Source organism: Sinohyriopsis cumingii, chromosome 1, assembly GCF_028554795.1.
Source record: "Sinohyriopsis cumingii isolate HCF-2022 chromosome 1, ASM2855479v2, whole genome shotgun sequence".
In the NCBI taxonomy this organism is placed as follows: Eukaryota; Metazoa; Mollusca; class Bivalvia; order Unionida; family Unionidae; genus Sinohyriopsis; species Sinohyriopsis cumingii.
Genome location: NC_142961.1, coordinates 114,741,192 through 114,762,260, shown reverse-complemented (window position 1 = coordinate 114,762,260; position 21,069 = coordinate 114,741,192). Strand labels below are relative to the sequence as shown.

Genomic DNA, 21,069 nt, shown 5'->3' with positions numbered 1-21,069 from the left:
AGTAAAATCAGACAAATAAATTGCTTTTTTTTCCATTCCCTATCTCCAAGCAGATTTTGACTGAGGTGAAAAATGTCAGATTACATTTTTCCGAAGTATTCGTTCAGAAATGCATAGTCAAAAAAGAAAAATAATGCGGCATCATCTGGTAAATGTCCCAAAGGTAAATAAAGGACATTTATGCAAGTAGAACTTCTAGGAAGCATACTTCCATCATCAAAAGATTCAATCTTGGGTGGCATGTAGTATCCTAAAACTGGTATCTCTGCAGATGCCGTCACAAACTGTAATATTTTCTCCAATGTAACTTTAGCTTTCTCCGTTCCTCTTCTACCACCTATAAAAAGCAATAGAATTATATATATATATATATATATATATATATATATATATATATATATATATATATATATATATATATATATATATATATATATATATATAGGGTGGCATGTAGTATCCTAAAACTGGTATCTCTGCAGATGCCATCACAAACTGCAATATTTTCTCCAATGTAACTTTGGCTTTCTCCGTTCCTCTTCTACCACCTATAAAAAGCAATAGAATTATATATATATATATATATATATATATATATATATATATATATATATATATATATATATATATATATATATATTCAAATATATGGTCTTAAACCAAGTGACAGAACAACGCGAAAACCAGCAAGTTTTGTAAAATTTAACAACTAATTTACTTCTCTAGAATACGAAATGAAAATTTAAAAAAGAAAACTTGCAGTATAGTGAAATGGATGCCAAATAGTCATAAATGTTTTATTACAAGGCCAAAGATGTAGACTAATCGGAGTGAATTCCAGTTTTGAATGTGCTGATGTACCAATAGCCGCTCGCTGATATTGAATGCCGTTCACAGTGCGGTGAATACAAAAATAGGGGATGGTGGTTGCGTGCTGAAGAGTGATTCTTCTAGCATTCTGTTCAGGAGTAGGTTTCATACAATAAACATAACATCAAGTTTGTTATTTAATAAAATTAAAATGTTGTTTTCATGTGTTAATGCCGAATATATTTCATGTGAAACAAAAAGCAATATATTTTATATTTGAACATGTGAAGCTCGCTGAAATGTCAATGTCACGATTTTATACTACACAATGAGATATAACCGGTATTAACACATAGAAAAGGATATATATATATATATATATATATATATATATATATATATATATATATATATATATATATATATCTGTGTTTGTGTGTGTGTTTATCGGTTATGCAAACCTAGCTAGCTGCCACAAAGAAGGACTGAACATATTGTTTTACAATAAGTCGTAGAAATGTGAATGTAAAAGAAGAAAATGTCCACCTCTCTTTAGAGGCTATATAAACCTTTCACATCGAACGTCTCTCAAAATGTGTATGTATTGGAGTCCTAGTAATCATGCTAATCTAACACAACATAGGTACAACGGACTGAACACAGATACAATTTAGATAGTATGGAGTAATTCAGGAGTAAACATGTAATATCATTATGTTAATAATAATCTTTAAGAAACTAGTTCAATTACAACCATGGCGCAAACGAAAAACATTTACCACATATTTCATTTTGATAAATGTATATCTATAATCTATGCAATCAGAACGACCTCTTTCTTGTTATCTTTACAGATGTTATATATTTACCTGAAACTTCTTTAAGGTATGCTATGAATTTTTGATATGTACCATCCTCCTTTAATCTTCTGTTAGATCCGATATCTGAGAATACTGGTTTTAGGACATGGATCAATTTTCTCTGTGTCAGAGTTGACCATGCAGAAGGCCTGAAGAGATATTTAATACACGGCTTTCGGCACATTAACTGAAAAGTAACATTTCAATAAATAAAAAAGTTGTAATCGACCCAAACTGTTTCATTGGCAAGGTTGCAATAACAAAATGGACTTTGTACCATAACTTCTATTTGCACATAAGACTTTATTATCAGTTTGATTCTTATCTAGTTATGCGCGTCTTCAGTTTACCTCTCAAGAATTGGAAAATATGAGGGTTACTAAATTTATAAAGCTTGATGAGATTAGCTGATATTCACATAATCTAATACATGCTAAGCTTATGCTTTTAAAATAACCTTAACAATGTTTACAATCCTTATTTAATAAACAAGCTATATTGTATATTGTGGTCCCAAAATCACTGCCAAAATTTTTAGTGTATAATGATAACAGGTTACAAGAGTTTACAGCTGTAGGTTTGGGAAAGTTTAGATACTCATTTGTGCTTACATCAACAAAACCAAGCCGATTTAAGCCATCTCTAAATTGTGCCTGGACTGGTGTTAAGTTTTGGGACAGGAGAGTTTCCAATTCTTCTTCTGTTAGGAAACATGGTAGAGGCCCGTTCTGCATCAGTGACAAACCTAAAAATATTGTTAACAAGAATAGAATGGGTACTTTAGAAAAGTATCAAAGATGACGCGCGTGTGATATTAAATGAAAGATATATTTAAACCAAATGAATCATTTTTCTGTTTCACGCTTATTAACTCCAAAAACGAGGCACAGCCTCTTAAGCAAGAAATGTGGGTCATCACAATCACATCTTACTAGTGTTGAAATACGTGTGACATATAAGTGCACGCCAAAAATAGCAATGTATTGACCATGCATGCAACAATGTCGTGTAAACTGAAACTGAGGTATAGGAGTTGAAGAATGTCAGAAATATTTTTGCTAAAACAGTTAGGATCGCTTTATATGTCAAGAGAGAGAGAGAGAGAGAGAGTATACTTTCGTTCAATAACAGAATGAAAGACCTATACCATTAATTTACACGACAGACGATTTGCTTTATCGATTGCTTACCAAATTGCAGACCAAAGCTATTTATCACAAAAATTAACATGAAAGCATATTGTGCTCTGCCTAATTTTCACATCGCAGATATGTTGTCCATTGATAGCCGAATTATGACCAGCATAGTAAAAATTAAATCTACAGCAAGTAACGAAAATATAACACTTACCACAAACTAGTCCTGCACCAAAATAGTATTTCCTTTCAAGTCCACCGGAGTCATCTTTCAGTGTGCATGCACCCTCCTCAGCCATTTCAAAAAGTCTCCATTCTTCTTTTATTATCTCTTGCATCATATGAGTGAGGAACTCCTTCCTTGGTCCCCCTAGCTCGGAAGCCTCTTCTCCATAAAATGTCACCTCAAGGGATACCGGAAGGTTGGGCGCTTCCAAGATCTCCTCCATTCCTGTTGCAAACATATTCATCCGCGACACATAGATGGGTTGGGTTTCACCCTCCAGCGGTTCTGTTAATGATGTTTGGTCTAATTGTCTTCCAGTCATTACAGATTTTTGAAAATAGCGCAAGACAACTACTGGGTCATGAATGTCCTTGCTGTGGCAACAAAAAAGAGGAAGTCAAGGTACTTAAATTACTAAATTCAGGTGGAATTTTGTAAACTAAGAAGGCGTCAATATATACTGAAACAAGAGAAAAGAAAAGCAACGGAGTCTAATAATGGCATCCGTCCGTCTACGGGAGACGATGGCATAGCTCCAAAGTACGCTTTTGCTTATCCTTCTTTTTTCTTTTTAGAAAAAAAAAAGAAAAAAAAAAGAAGGATAAGCAAAAGCGTACTTTGGAGCTATGCCATCGTCTCCCGTAGACTAATTCAAAGGGCAAACACTCATTCATGTGCATGTGGCAGTGAGAAATAAAGATATCCACTGTAAACATGTAATTGAAGCCAAGCTATATACATGAATTAATATATTTTACTTGGATAACAAAGCAGAAGATATTCAACAAGATTAACTAGTTAATAGATATATTAGCAATCGGTGCTTATCGGTGTGCGTGTGTTTGTGTTAAACCAGTCTTTAATGTTAAGAAAACAGTTACCTTTTTGCAGATGGAAACATAAACAGGTCACTTGGCACAAAAATACATAGTCCAGCATGTAAAATGAACTAATTAGAGTTACCTGCATCTTATTATGCATTATTATGACTCATCTAGACAAAAGAATTTCCACTATCTCATATAAAGTAGTGTATCGCTGAAAAGGCACAGATTGGCCTCAAGAAGGAAATTTTGTTTTTCATATACTTTGATCAAAGACTTTTGATCAATTTTTTTCTAAGCATGAATGCATACAGCAACCATACAACGTGACATCTCATAATTGGATCTTTCCGAAAAATATTTTTTTAAAACATCTTACACTTCTTCCAAAATCACAGCCATGTTGTCAACTAAACAAGAAGACCTGTAATTTGTCATTACAGTATGATACAGATCACCAATGTTGGGATGTCCGGTTACATCATTATGACGTTCAGTGTTTCTTGATCCAGCACCATGCTCTTCACTGGTACGTTGTACTATTGCTACTATACCAGCATGCTCGCTAGTCCCTGAGTTGGGAAACATGGCCACGACATTATCCTGTTGTCTGATAGTTGGAACTGTGGGTACATTACTGTACATTGCACCAGTGTTGAGAGGTGGGTCTAAGGTACTGGTGTTGTTGTGTGTTGTTACAACACTAGGCTGCTCACTAACGTTAGCTGGATCATCGCTGAAAACACATAAATATATTTACAACATTTGACAAATCAGATGATTATAGATCGATTCAGATTTATGTCGTCCTGTAAGTTTCATAAAAAGCATATGCATTCTACAAGACATATATTTTAGATAAGAACTGTACTGTAATAGTTGAAATATATGTAGGACATAACTGGAATGACTATGAAGTGGCATATTTATTAATCAAGGATGATTAAATTCCATCATCAGACTCTGTAACATGCAAGAGCATTGACAATGAAGCAAAACATCGCGTAAAAATCCACCAACAGGACATTTAGTTAGTTTACATGGGTAGTGACCAGTGGACTGAGTAAAGGGGACAATGTATAATGTATGATCAATCTGCACTGGAGCCTCACTTTCTTTTTCACTAAAGTGATGCTCTATTGTGATGCTTAGTGGATTCCATACATTTATATGCAGTCTACTTCCAGTAAATCACATATCAAGTTTGCAGGAACTGTACGAATGTAAATCATGTATCAGTTGTACGTGCAACTATACTATACTCTACACAAATATGAATCATTTTTCAAATGTACAGGGAGTTAGTTACACACTCTACACAAATATGTATCATTTATCAAATGTAGAGGGAGTTAGTTACACACTCTACACAAATATGAATCGTTTATCAAATGTAGAGGGAGTTAGTTACACACTCTAGACAAATATGAATCATTTAAAGCAAATAATCAAGCATTGAAGGATGGACAGAAGACCGTCACACAAATTGTCTAGTCCTGAGTCAAGTAGATCTAAAACCGAGGTTCAAAGACATACAACTTGCTTGAAAATTTCAATGAAATCTGCATCTTCTCCTGATTTCTGAAAATCATAAAAAATATGTGGTTACGTTTTTAGCAATAACACTCTCAATCCCCAAAATTACGTAAATACTCTGCACACATGATACCATCGCATAAATTTAGTGATCTAAACAACATGCACTTTCTAACCAAACGAAATGCATACCCTTTGATTCTGTCTAGGTATCAGTAAAGTTTGTAAAAAAATACTCTCAACAGAAAAGCAAAGCAAAACTTCATTTACACAGCACTTCATCTTCGCTAGCCAAGCTTCCGATATGATAATCCTATCTACACCTTGGCGGATCGAACATATATACTGGTGCTTTGTCCTAGCGACATCTATTGGATTTCCTGAACTGCCTCCCATCGTACATAATACCAAGTAACCAATAGTGTGGTGCATTCTACACTGGCCGAAAATAATGGAGGCAATTGACCTAAAAGGATACTTTGGATGTTTAACCTCGAAAGTATAACTATGTACCAGAGTGAAGCCATTACAGGTGTATTTGAGAGAAAGGAAATTGTGCAAACACGGACTGGGACTAGAAAATTGCTTACTTATCCGTCCATTCTAGCTGTGTGCTCCCCTTGTCCCAATCATGTAGGAACAGTGTTCACATTTGAACAACTTAATTTTAATTGGATGCGGTGGCTTGCCGTTGCATCCAGTGAAATTCATAGACATGAAACACAGAAATATCTGCCCGATACGCCGAGGCGGTGATAGGTTATCATATCGGAACCTTGCCTTGCGAAGATGACAGCCCTTAGAAATTGCACCTTTGTCTAATATACATGAATTGTATATAAACGGAGGTAACATACTGTTGGATTAATGTTAAAGCTTTAACATGAGCAAAATACCTGATACAATTAATTGATAATCAGACTACCTTACCTGACAAGTTTGCATGTGTTCTCTCAGGTCCTTTATAGGTACCATGCTTGAACAAGACAAACACTTTTCTTGCTCTTCAAAAGAGTCTTCTATGTCAATTATAGCGATACTCTTCTGAATCGGCCTGATGTATATGCGACCTGTACCGAACTCCCTAATGTCTTCTGCACTGCATCTTCCGTGACTTACTGTGGTTAAAACTTTTTTGGAGTTACTTTTTAGCGTTAACAGCTCAAAACCACCACACTGATCTCAAGCCGGAAAAGAGCTGGAAAACAGATAATGAATATTACATTTTTTTATTTTCGAGTACGGATAACACTTTTATATCAATGTTCACTTTTAAACTCAATTTTAAGACAATTATGTAATGTGTTTGTTTGGCGTTAGGATTTCAGGAATAAAGATATGGTTAAATTTATTTAAAAGGTAGGTTCAAGCTGGAAATATTGAATGGATGATGTTGAGTGCTGAGAGGAATCGTCATCGAGTATTATATTTCAGTAATTTCTTGAATATCATTCAATTATTTTTACTCAGATAATATTGTTTTGTGAACGTATCTAAAATTTGGTTTATACTTTTACTTGATTTTGACAAGTAAACCGTAGGACATAGCTTGTTCAACCAAATCTTACTTGTCCGCATAAACGTTAAGAAAAACACCTGGTCTTACAAGTACAGTATTAAAACTAATCGCAAAAGGGGATACAGTTAAGTCTATAAATAAAATAGACAATATCTACTGAATCTGTACATTTCAAATTTTACATAGTGTTTCTGAACTTTTATTTTGTGGAATATTCTATTTAAAAATGCAATAGGAGCTTAACGCATAATTTATGGTCCAACAAATATTAGCTTCCACCACTCCCACTCACACATAAGCTTGATGGTTTAGCAATAAGTACTTAATTGTTTGATTTACCAAGAAACAATATTCTAAGTAAACATTGGAGAAAAACATTTCCAGCTGGAATATTCTTTTCATGTTGAGGCTTGGAACACCTTGAAGATGGGAATTTGTACATGTTCGCATTGTTGAGAGGAATTTAAGTTCTATGACTCAACAGATCTGTATATTGTGAAATAGAAGTGCACACATAGGTACAATTTGAAAGAGACATTTGCATCAAGAAAAACAGTAGATATAACTCACATCAACAAGCGATGGAGTATCTTCTCTATTATGACTTCAACTGTAACTAGATGAGCAACCTAGAGGCGGAAACCGAGTTGCACAGTGCCTACCTGCTGTTGCTTTTTTTTTTTACAGTTCATTCTCTATAGATTTAGAACGTAACATACAAGCATTTATTCGCATGCACTTCACTCGTTTCCTTCATTCCAAAAATTTGCCGATCACCTTTCATTACTTTTTCTAAAACATAATTACCTTAGTATGGCCTGTCTCACTTGGTCATGCAAAGCATCAGCAGGAATAATAACTTTCTTTTCCCCAAGGCCATTTTTACGTAGGATTCTCCTTTCTTACAGAAATGGAATATTTGTAGAAGTATTGGAACTCAGACAAACAAAAGATCGAGTCATAGTGCGACCTAAAATAGAAATATGTATCACCGCAGTTTACTTGTTTTGGTGACTTATCAGGACATAAAAATGAGCAATATTTCCTAAAACTTTATTTAAGTTTATGTTGCATGAGTGAAGCAGCTAGGTATGTGTTTGTGAGACATGGATGCCCACACGTTCCTGTTGAACAAAAATTCAAGTAAGAAATAAATATGCATGTGTTTATAAATCATACTTAGGTTTCATATTCTCTGTTGCAATAGTGTGTGAAAAAATGTGATGAATTCCATTTTGTAAATTTTAAATGTAGGCATTTCATCAAAATCGAACAACGTAAATTTGTGAATCGTCAAACACACTAACGAAAAGACATAGCAGAACAAAAACAACAACAACATAAGAGGGGAGAAACAAACACATAGTAACATTTGTGCATCGTAAGACAGACACACATCACGCAGACAGTCAATACAATAGTTGGGGTACTTATTTTATATTCAAAATAGTACTAGTACAGAATATTAAAAAAGAAACAAACACTCTGCCTTGTTCTAGTTGTTAACTTGAATGTTGAAGTGATGTGGTGCTGGTTTCACATCAAGACAATAAAGGCTATATATTGACTATATATATGGGATAACCTATCTGTGTGAGAGTATTTGTGTGTCTGTGTGTACACGTTCAACCTGATGCATTGTATGAAATGTATTTTTCCATTCATAAGTGTTGTCTTGGGTGCTTAATATGGCAAAAAACAAAACAAAACAGAAATAAAGCAACTATATAAAATAGTGATATATAGTGATAATGAAGGGTACCTTTTCTTCTCCCATCAATCCTGACCAAATTGTTATCAGTCCTACCAGTTCTTGACCTATATGGATTTAATCTCTGTGCAAAACAAAAAGAATATATGACAAGTCTAAATGTACAGAAAAAAAGATTATGTGGGTTTTTCTCATATAACAAAAGATGATGCCTAGGTCATTATATTTTGGGGGAAATCAATAACATTTCATGGTGATATTCGTTTACTCTTCTATTGAAAGAAGACCTGTTTGATACACTAGGCTTCTATGAATGTTATAGGGCTTATGTGTATGGAAACACACTTTATGAATCATAACGTTTAATTAAAGTTTAGCGGATATTATATTTTTACACATTATCAATAGGACATTAGCAAGTTACGGAAAGGCAAAACTATAAATTAGTTGGTGTTAATAGTTTCATTGTTTTTCGCATAGCATTTAATTCAGTTTAGTGGCTGTTGAATCGACTAAACTTAATGAAATTGATTAAATGAGACAGTTGCATAAACTTAAGTTAAAATTCAATTTTAAAATCTTCGTGGCATCAACAACTCAGGACGACAGACAGAAAGACGAAACACCGTGATGACAATGATGTAGCTCATGGAATTAAACAGTGCAAAAAGGAGAAGTTTGTTGAAATTATATACCATTGTTCTACTAAACAAGCGTCTGTGTTCCTCTGATACCGATGAAGATGATGTCTGACTCGCAGATGAACCAGATGCAGAGGATGTAAGTGATGATGGGGTGGAGGAAATCTGGTCTGCGACCCTCCTCAAGATAGATATGGCATCATCAAGGTTTGTACTCATGTCTGAATTAAGAATAAAATTGGTAATAGTTATGGAACGCCATAAACAGTACTTGCGTGCAAGCTGCTTGTATGAATCGTTTTCTGTTCTGTAATATCAATTAATTGGTTGTCACAATGAGGAATACGTACGTGTGTGTGTGTGTGTGTGTGTGTGTGTGTGTATGCATGTGTGTATGAATGTATGTATGTTTAAATTTGCATTGTTTGCTTGTTAGTTTTGTTTTAAAATTTTTATTTCACTTTATACTATTGTCATGTAATATTGTATGTTGGACTTAACCCAGTAAAAATTCAAGTTCATTTTATATTCGAATTTAATTACTGATTGTATTTTAAAGACTGTGAACAAGTAATATATGGCTAAAATATTCTCTTTGTGTATGGGGTTGATATTAAAATCACTATCAATAGAAGTAGACATGTTTATTTGGGTATGGGTCTAGTTTATTGGAAATTCCCCATAAATTGCCAGGTTTTCCTGTTGTTTACTACATTTTGTATTATAATTTTAGAAATAGTTATAAATAATTACAACTAAGATTTTATTTTGTAAACATTAGGAGCCTTCTGTAAGGGTTTGTATGACAAATGGTAATTGTGACCGGAGGTCAAGTAGTGGACTATATAATATTGTCACTGGAAAAATTATTCATTCGTGATTTAAAATCTTAGTAGAATTATTCTGTATTATTGTTGTGACCAGTAGTTCAAATGGGCTGGAATTTTAGTTATTCCAATTATTTCTTCTCTGGAAATACAAACGTGCTCTGATAACATTCTTGGAAATAGAGACTTGGATTTATAGTGAAATACGAAAAAGGATATAATCTCGGATTGTATTATTGTAATCCAACAAAAGACTCGACAAAACAACACTTAACATGCCATCGCAGGCACATCAACCCTTTCAGCGTTGGATTTAATTTGGATTTCCACTAAAGTTTATTCATACCTCTTATCATCGGAACTTTTGTCTGCAATTCTTTGATTATTTTGGGATTTAATTCGCAATACCATAATTTCTTTCTCTTTATTTTCACTTTGTAATCAAGGGAATTAAAATCTTTGTTGACTTTTTCACAGTCTGTTGCTTCTCACACTTTTCTATTACATATATAAAACGACAGAGTCGTAATAATGTATGTATGTATGTATGTATGTATGTATGTATGTATGTATGTATGTATGTATGTATATGTGTGTGTGTGTGTGTGTGTGTGTGTGTGTAGCGTCATGTCTATCAAATCGGATAGTAAATACGTAGAATAGTGTAGAAAAAGTGTCAAAAACGGAGTGCTCATGGCTAGAAACGTGAGGTCTTGGAAGTGGGGAATCTGTAGGTAACTCTGAGTTACTGTAGTGAACAAAATGGCATCGACTTTCGACGATTGAGGAGACCAGTATAGAAATGCTTTACATAATGAATAAAGCTCCTGAAGACAGTTACACAAAGGTACATATGAACTATCTTGTGTAAATGCTGTCTAACCCTAAGGCATAATGTAATGATGCGGACAAGTTGTAGCATTGTCTGATATAATGCACAGAGTAAAGGCATCGGCGACTTTTGACTTGTTTTACTAAGATTCTTCCTATAAAACATGTTAGTCGGGTCTTGATGCTGAAATTATGCATAATTAGACGTGGACACGAAAGATTTAAACTTTATAAGAAAGATTGTTGGTAAACTGCATACAGTAAATCGCATACATAAGAAAGTCGGGAATATTATCCTTCACTTAGTAATGAAAGGTTAATTTCTAGCCCTGTTAATTATATTTTTCTTATTTATTAAATTATGGCAAATTGTTCCTTGTAAACAAGTTGGTATTGAAAGAAATCAACACACTCTACATGTATGTATGTATGTATGTATGTATGTACAACACATATACAAATAATGACAAGAATGCTGAAAAAAAGACAGACGATCCTTACAAAACTATTTTGCCATTATCGTGCAACATCATTACTGAATGGATACTGCCCTGCTGAATTACTACTGATCGGAAGAAAATTACTTTTTTTTTGGGGGGGGGGTGACCAGACAGATCCCCCCCCCACTTAACCAAAGAGGAAATTGTTTATGTGTTTGTGTTTCCCCCCATATATGTGTTGTATCTGTTATTGTTTTTGAAGGAATTTAAACTTTAAAATCAAAGTTTGAATTTAGAAATTTTGATCGGGGTATTTCTAAAATGGCCTTAGTGTATCTATAAGGTTGTACGTCCGAATAAGGTTTCTGTCACCTTTTCCGGATTTCCTCCCTTAGTTCTTTTTAAGTGACCTTGCTACAGGTCCCCTATGTCCCATGAGTGCTATATGTTGGTGCTATTTGTTTTGTTTGCTATATTTGTTTACGTGTTGGGACTTAGCTCTAAATCATCTTTATAACCCAGTTGTTCTATTTCTCCCTTGATGGGATTTTTGTTTTGTTTTTGAATTTTGACGAGAATGCGGTGTGTTACTCTATAAGTTTAAAACCTTAGTGGTTTGGGTGTATGTTATATAATACCGCTCTCGTATGTCAGAGATAAGTAAATGTACTCGAGATGGGGTCCATACTTTATTTATTTGGTGTATTTCTCTCATCTCGAGCAGGTTATCTTGTATTTATTTATTAGCCAAAATTTCCGAGACATTTTTTGATGAAAGAGTGGAAGGAAGCAAAGCAAGGTAGAAGAATAGTAAGTATTTAAATTTTTTTTTTTTTAATACAAAGGAAAGAGTGTTCTGGCAGGAGAGCGTCCGTTAGTCTTTCCCAATTTTTATTATTTGTCCACATGATCTCATTGTGTCCACTATGTAATCCGTCACTGTATATAAAGTCATTTTGTCAAAATTCCCGTCCAAGTATAGCAGATTTTGTGTCTTATGTGTAGTTGTCTTTCTAATCTCGTCGATTACTTTTTGTCTTTTAGTTTGTCTTTGTTCACACTGTAGTATTGTATGTGTCTTACTGAAGTTACATTTTTTACACAGTGGGCATTTAGGCGATACTCTGATCATATGCCGCCGCACTGCAACCTCTCCTGTTAACCACACATTATGCATGTATTTAAAGCAGAGGCTCTGTATTTTTAAAGATCCTAACTTAATCAAATTCCCCCATGCTAGTTTCCAATTTACGTATCTATTTTCCAACTCTACTTGGCTCATTACTTTTTCATTACTTTTTCTGTTGCATTTTCCCTAATCCACCCGTATGTTTTTTCCTTTCCTATACCCCATAAATCTACTTTGTCTCTATATTTAATTAAAACTTCCCTAATTTCTCTCAATTTTCGCGGTGTTTCTAAAAGTCTACTTAATTTATTATTTGTATATATATCCTTTCTGTGTCTCATGAGCAAGCCAAACCAATATATGTATATGGCTTCCCATGCCATATCGGGAACTGCTTTTAAAATTTTAAATCTATTTATAAAATTACTAGCTACTTTGCCACCGGCACCAGAAAACTTGCAGCAGAAAATGGCAAGATTTAAAGAAACTGAAGAAATCGGAAAACTATAGACATTTAATGCTCATGCCTACCACAGTATCAGAGCTTGTCCGAGTGATTTTTTTAAAACCCTGATACTTGACTCTTGATGAAAGCAAATCAGCATCTATCAAGCAAACTTGATATTTCACACGTTTGGGAAGACTGCGAAACCCACATGAGAGACAGAACCATTTTAAATGTTAACATACGCAGGATTTGAGATGTAGCGTTAGCCTAATTCTAATTAGCTTTAAATATCACTCAACAGTGCTTGACAAAGAAATTAATCAGACATTCTACACTGGACTAGAACTGATTTACATCAACAGCTGGTTGATGTTATGCCCTCACAGGTTTTAAGATCAATGAGAAAAATAGTTTGAGGGCAATCGTGTCTCCGCAGCTTTACTGGTGTCTTGTAATTAATAAATAATTAGTATGCGTTTAATACAAATACGCCATATAGATTAAACCTATTAGTTCATATTATCATAAGGAAGCAAATATCCATTAATGCGCTGCTATCCTTTTCACCATCCAGGTTAGTATGCAGAATAAAAGCCGACTTTTACCAATTGAGTCTAGTTCACCCTTCATTGATAAATGGTGCACACCTGGAATATTCTGTTTCATTTATAACTTCGAACTAGCAATTGATAGCAGCCTATAACAAATCATTATTCCTCACCACATACTTTACTTCTTTCACACTGTACCTTACCTTCTCAGTTAATAATCGCCGTCATATTCTATATCCCATCGTTCATTCAATGATTCTACATTGCATTTATCTGGTAAATCACTAGACTCCATTAAAAATAAACTTCAAATCGACCTCAACAATATATCAGTTTGGTGTCATCAAAATAAAATGCATATTAACATCTCTAAAACGAAATGTATGACAATTGGAAAAAGGCAGCGTCTATCTACTAACATGGATTTACGTCTAACTCAAAATGGCTTAGACGTATCTATTGTCAAAAATCAGAAACTTCTTGGTATCTACATTGATCAACACCTCAGCTGGAATGCGTATATCGATCACCTATGTGCAATGATAGTCAAAAGAATAACTGTTAAAATTGCTTTCGAAATTTCTACCTTCCCAATCACTTGAAATTTATTTTTCGGGTTATATACTACCACTGATAGATTACGGCTGTACCATATGGGGAAACACATCCAATTATAATCTGTCCAGAATTGATAGACTCCAGAAAAGGGCAGCCCAAATCATACTGAAACTTTCTGTTATGACTCCCACAAATGTTTTGTTTTCACGTATGAAATGGCTACCTATACAAAAACGTATTCTTTATTTTAAAGGAATCATGACATACAAGTCTTTCAACGGTCTTTCTCCAGATTATATCTCTAACATAATTGAACTAAGATCATCGAATACTGAGCGTAATCTCCGATCGACGACTAACAACGATCTCCAGATTCCTCTGTCGAAAACCAAGCATTACAAAAGCTCATTTTTTGTATCAGCACCTACTATATGGAATTCCTTATCAATGACGATACGTAATTCAACTTCCCTTGCTTCTTTTAAAATATCATTAACGAAGTTTTTTCTTGACCAGCTGGAATGACATACTAAAAGCTCTGAATAGAAAAATTTATAATCATATCCATGATTGATATATCCAGATCTAATTATATATATATATATATATATATATATATATATATATATATATATATATATATATATATATATATATATATATATAAAGTAAGACTTATGCTGAAATGTATGTACCTGTGTATTGTGTGTACTGAATATTGTTCATAGTTGTATGTTTCCCAGTATAGTCACACATAGTCAGAATGAGTGCGACGATACCTGGTTATGTGCATGATCTTATATTTTTATTTTGTACATTTTTTTTTCTTCTTATTTTGTTTTAAATATTTAAAAAAAAATTGTAACATAGCCGATTAAAAAAACTGAGGACCAGACGGCAGATGGGTCAGCCATCACCAAACGTGTTATCCTCGTTAAAGATAGGTAATTATTATTATTATTATTATTATTGATGCATACTTCACTGATCGCGTAACTCATATCCACGCCTGAGTTTTACATATTAATTTCACGCGTTTCTCTTTGTTTTCCACCTTTGGTTCAATGTTAATTTCTCTTTGCATAATAATAATAATAATAATAGTCTTATGTGATGATGGTAACACAATTAGTACCGAAACTAACCTCACTTGTGGCACTTTATTATCTACATATGTAGAGGCAAATATATAAAATACAGTTGAGAAACAAACATCGTACAGAAAAGGTTTAATGATTGATATACACAGGAACAATTAAGTGTTGATATAGCACAGAAAGCATTGTGTACACCAACATGCATGATTGAAAACTTTTCATTCACAGAGAGAGAGAGGGGGGGGGGGAAGCTGACCATAACCGGTTATAGACATTATTTAGATTGTATCCATTTCAAACGCCTGTGACGAAAGGAATGCTCTGATGGTTCTTCTTTAACATTTATAGGTAGACAGTTCCAAATGATTGGACTCATGCTATTTTTATACAATTCCATTTCGGGCTTAGAAAGAAGAAAGTTACAATTTGGCATAGAGCGTAGTATCGATAGACCAGAAACTGTATTGACATTATTTGTCCTTTTACTGAACATATTGTTTATATAGTTTGGCGTCGAATCATTAGGAACTAAGTCTTTATACTGTGAACAAATTTCTTTTAGAAAAATTACCACGTATGATTTTGTCACTCATATTTATACGTAATATTAATTTCATGTCATACGCTATCATTATTCTCATCTCGTTCTAAGTCATACTTGCTGTACACATATTGATTGGAATGCATCTATCGCTCTCCTTTTCATAATGTATTTTCTTAGTGCGCGCCTGCGCATGTGATACTGCTGACATATATACATATTTTATTGAATAAAATCTATGAGAAAAGTTATAGACCGCTACTGGAGTTATTCTTCAATAACAAAACATTACAATCACCATCACTATTTAGCACCACTTAGTCCAATAACTGGTGGCGCCTCCAGTCATGTCAGAAAAATGCGGAGAAGTGCTTGTAGGTGTGTACAGCACCACAATAAAACAATATAAAGAGAATAAATTAAAGACACCAGCATCACAAATATCATGTTCAATAATGATAATAATAATAATAATAATAATAAGAAGAAGAAGAAGAAGAAAACTTTACTTGACATAATAAATCTGTTGATGGTGCACAAAGTTAGATTTTCTTAAACTTTACGGTTTCGCTTGTTTCTGTTACTTAGTTTAACACCATAAAGTTGTAACACTTCATACAGACCCAAACTTAAAGTATCAAGGGATGCTAATTGTTGATACACGTTCCATGTTGATTTGTTTGATATATTTGGAGATGTGAACAGTTTGTCTTTCTAAGGGCTCATCACATACCACTTTACAAATATGGAAGTCCTTGTAGTGTTGAAACATATATCGAAAGAAAGACAGCGATGGAATCAATTTTTTTCTTCTTTCTGAATTATCCCAGGATCATGTCTCTATGATTCTTGTAAAATATTTTCTGTTTTCACAATTTTTCAAGGAACTTTACAAAACCATATATTACCATGAAGGTTCCATCTTCGTTTTTATAAAAAAATGTAGACGCACCAGAAATAATGTGCAGATGGAAACTGGAATGGAATTATGAAACTAACTCACATTAATAATTAATTCAAACTAGATATTCTTATAAAATACAAAGTTATTATTTTGATACTAGGTTTTATATATATTGGAAGATAAAAGACTAAAACTTGGGCTTATGAAAATAGATGAAATGTGGACAGAAATAGAAGCTACAAAAGAATAACTATTTAATTATTATGCAACTTGATAAAACTTGTTGCACGAATGTTGCATGCACAAGGTTCGTGTAAATTTTAATCATAAACTTTTATAAACTTCCATGTTAATATCTTTTCAAAAACTTTATTTTAATTTAATTTTTATTATTATTTTAAATTATTTATTTTGATTTAATATTTTATTATTTTAATAGCCGTAGTTTCTTCAGTGTTACTTCTAATATACATATAGCCATATAGTATTACCGTTTACTGGTAATACATTTAAAATATAGCCCAAAAACAATGTCATGCCTAAAGTACATCCTCCTTTATAGTGACCAATATATAAGAAATAAAGCAACATATACACCGACTTTCTTGATATGTGGAAGCCTGTAAAACTGACAGGATTATACAATTTTGGAGAGAAAGCTGTTATTGGTTGATCTTAAAATTAGTCAGTACTGAAAAGTTATAAGCTACCATGACAATAAATAAACAAATAAATCTATTTCTTCTTCTTTCTATTATTATTATTATTATCATCATTATTAGAAGAAGAAGAAGAAGAAGAAGAAAAGCAAGAACAAGAAGAAAATGAATTATCTAAACTGATATAATGGTATGGTGATGACAACAATGATGATAGTGCTGCTAATGGTAATGATGATGAGCTGGACGTTGCTTATTTTTTGCTTCAACATTATTTTTAATCTGATTGTATATATTTGTGATCATCTAAAAAAAACTGTTCTGCTAAAACACTTTTGGGAACCGATGAAAATTGGACTTAAATATTTGATGAAGAGGTACAGTGCTTTTGTGGAATTGGTTTTTATATTTGTGTGTCAGTGACACAATTACACAAACGTGTCATTTTTTTTCTCACTTCCACAGATTATCACATCATCAGCTAAGGATGATTTACCCTAGCTACCTTATGTTTCATCGTCTCGGAATACACAACGATGATAATGTCCTACTTTAATTCTAAGTTTGAATCTCTTCTGACTAAAATGGACTATTTTAGTAATAAACTAATATCGCTCATTCGTTTTATCTGATATTAAGTGGCATAACAAAGAGATCTGGGGTGGGGTGGGGGTGGGGGTAGGCTCAACTGAGCTGAAGGGCTTGACTTATATTTGGAAGCATACGATTAAGAAACGTTGATTTTAGGTCTAATATGATGTCAGGAGAAGAAGTAGATAATATAAGCTTGCATGCAGTAGTGTTGTAAAGGAGGGTTTGGGGTACGGACGGAGTGTTTGCTCCGTACGCTAATGGCATTGGGGCACCAAAACCACGGATGGGTGCCAGAGGTGTTGTGGCGCCAAAAAACCCTTGGGCTATCATCGTCGTCCCGACGCCATTTACCTTTAGGACGCCAATGCTTGCATGCAAAGTTAGAATGTATTTATGCTTTAAAACAAACATTGCTCTTGTGGCAGTGACAATTTGTTACTTTTGACATGACATATTATTATTATTATTAATTTTGATATTTTGTTCTTGTTGGCACTGCCAATGACATCAAAGTAGAAAAGTGATAAAATATACCTCGCTTCGGTAAAACAAGATGTCGAAAGTTCGAAACTCGCTGTGGCATCCCAATTCTTTTGCAAATACCTTTTTTGGCATTTCTTTCAAATTCGCTCATCCCAATTTTACTTTTTCAAATTTTTTATCTTGAAAATGAATGGCTTTTTTATATTGATACCCACATTTATCTTTGTATGTGTCAGGCTGCCAAACAAGAGGTCGCAATTTTTTAAACACTTTTTTGTATTTTTTAATTCAATTTTTTTAAAAATTTGCTCATCCCATTATTATTAATTTTTGTTTACTTTTTGAGATGTTTTTTATGTTGAAACAGGCAATTGAGCTAAGTACAAATACATACCAAATAGATACTACTTAAATCGATGGATATCAGGTAAAATCTAGCATTGGTTCAGCAGTCAGCAGAAAGCAGAAAGTACAAGCTTCGACCTTTCTATTGGAGAGAGAGAGAGAGAGAGAGAGAGAGAGAGAGAACGTCTTTACCCTAAGGGCTACGTGGTATCACTTACAAATCGCTGATGCTGTTTTTTTTTTTTTAAATTTTGATAGAATCCATGGCCTTTCCTTGTTATTTTCATACATCATTTGCTAAATCGTGGGCTTATTCAAACATGATCTATGCTTCTTCTTCGCCATAAAACACTCCAAAGGAGGTAACTGTTTTTTGTTCACGTATTATTCTTTCAAAATATATGACTAAGTTCCCCCACCCCAATTTTCAATACGTTTGGAAAGGAGAGTGGCGTGTTTGAAGTACACTAAGAGTCGTGAATAAGGGATTCTAAGAAAAATATAGACCTTGGACGAATAATGCGTATGCACGTAGGGCCGGTAATGTAAAATATACCAAAATTGACGGGAAACACATTTTTTGGCTTAGTGTGAAAGGTCATTAAACATGGTAATTAATATTGATCAAATAAAATCAAGATTTAATCTCTTTAGTTGATAGATCTCGCTTTGTTGAAGTCTAAGAAATTCGCGCAGTACAGGGCAGAACTTGAAAAAAAAAATACACGCACATTCATTAATGTGGATAAAATCACTTTATGCTGATTGGAAAATACTGTTCTTGTTTATAAAATATGAAAAGAAACACTTACCTTTGCTTTGCTGTCCAACTGTCGTCTGCAAAAATCTCAGCCGAATGCTGTAAATACGCCCGTCGATTATGTTTCGGCGTGCTGACATCATACGTCACAGATAACAGCGCCCCCCTGTGTTTGTTTGGATTTACGCTAGCTGATTTACACTTTGATCAGACCGTTTACATTCCATACATTTCATTTAATACCACATCATTTGGAATATGAGCTGATCATTCCATTCTGTTCTTCAGACCATTTCAACTAATGCCAGATCATTTGGAATCTGAATACATCATTTCATTTGTTGGGTTAAATTATTTAATTCTAGACTTCATAATTTCATTTAATACTACGTCATTTGGAAGCAGATTTCATCAATCCGTTTTGTTCTTTAAATCATTTAATTTAATACCACATCATTTGGAATCTGAATTCATCATTTCATTTGTTGAGTTAAATCATTTCATTTCATACTACGTAATTTCATTTAATAATATATCATTTGGAAGCAGATTTCATCAATCCATTTTGTTCTTTAAATCATTTTATTTAATGCCAGATCATTTGGAATTTAAATTCATGATTTCATTTGTTGAGTTAAATCATTTCATTTTAGACTACATCATTTTATTTAATAGCACGTCATTTGGAAGCATATATCATCATTCCGTTTTGTTCTTTAAATCATTTTATTTAATACCAGATCATTTCATTTAACGCCACATCATTTGAAATCTGAATTCGTTATTTCATTTTTGGGGTTCAATCATTTCATTTCATGCTACATCATTTCATATCACACAACATCATTTGGAATCTGAATTCATCATTCCGTTTGATGTGTTAAATCATTTCATTTCACTCTACATCATTTCATGTGACACCACATCATTTGGAATCTGGATTGATCATTTCATTTGCTAGGTTAAATCATTTGATTTCATACTAGATCATTTGATTAATGTAATTTTGGCGGCGACGGCTGCCCATATAGGCGTCTTATATTGTGGGACTGTAAATCCGATTGTTATAATGTTAGTCTTTGGACCCCCTTCCTCCCAATCCCTGTATCCATGTACCTAGTTTAAATTCATTTGTAACGAGCTGCAGTGAAAACGCTCTTGTCCAGATGTTCTTGGCAGATTTTGAGTGACCCAGCTTTTCTTTTTAAAATCTAATCAAATAAAGAGTTATTTATATTCAGAAAGAAAACAGCAAAGATGTGTTATTTGATCCTGTTAAATCAATATACTCAGTTTTCTAAATAAAATATAAACGCATCGTTTTTATTTCGTTTTCAAAACATGCGGTGTATATGCCTTCCAGTTCAGTGTTACATTCGTTACTTTGTACATGACTATTTATAGAAGTTTGTATAATGTAGCTCTCCGTACAGTTTATACAGAATTACACGCAACTGAGTCTGATCACATGATTATGTTTTGTTCAATGGAAATTTTCCCTTCATTTATCACCTAATGCATTATATGCCAATACACTGTGTCGAAGAAAGGAACGAATTTAAATACTGTGTTAGGTACGACTGCTTCATGCTAGTATTAAGTATGTAACACAATGGTATATACAACCGTCCGTGGTTCT

The 21,069-nt window shown here is 33.5% G+C and overlaps 1 protein-coding gene across 1 annotated transcript; it reads right to left on the bottom strand.

Annotated features, from left to right (window-relative positions):
• Positions 1 to 330: 330 nt before the first annotated feature.
• On the bottom strand, positions 331 to 19,617 carry LOC149807667 (uncharacterized). The gene is made up of 11 exons (XM_089959100.1): positions 19,483 to 19,617; positions 9,318 to 9,484; positions 8,674 to 8,746; positions 7,719 to 7,881; positions 6,323 to 6,590; positions 4,236 to 4,592; positions 3,021 to 3,406; positions 2,282 to 2,415; positions 1,680 to 1,857; positions 497 to 548; positions 331 to 337 (listed from the first exon to the last, which is right to left on the bottom strand). The coding sequence occupies exons 6-11, from the start codon at positions 4,499 to 4,501 to the stop codon at positions 331 to 333; spliced, it is 1,023 nt and encodes a 340-aa protein (XP_089815226.1). The 5' UTR covers positions 4,502 to 4,592; positions 6,323 to 6,590; positions 7,719 to 7,881; positions 8,674 to 8,746; positions 9,318 to 9,484; positions 19,483 to 19,617.
• Between the last annotated feature and the right edge of the window lie 1,452 nt (positions 19,618 to 21,069).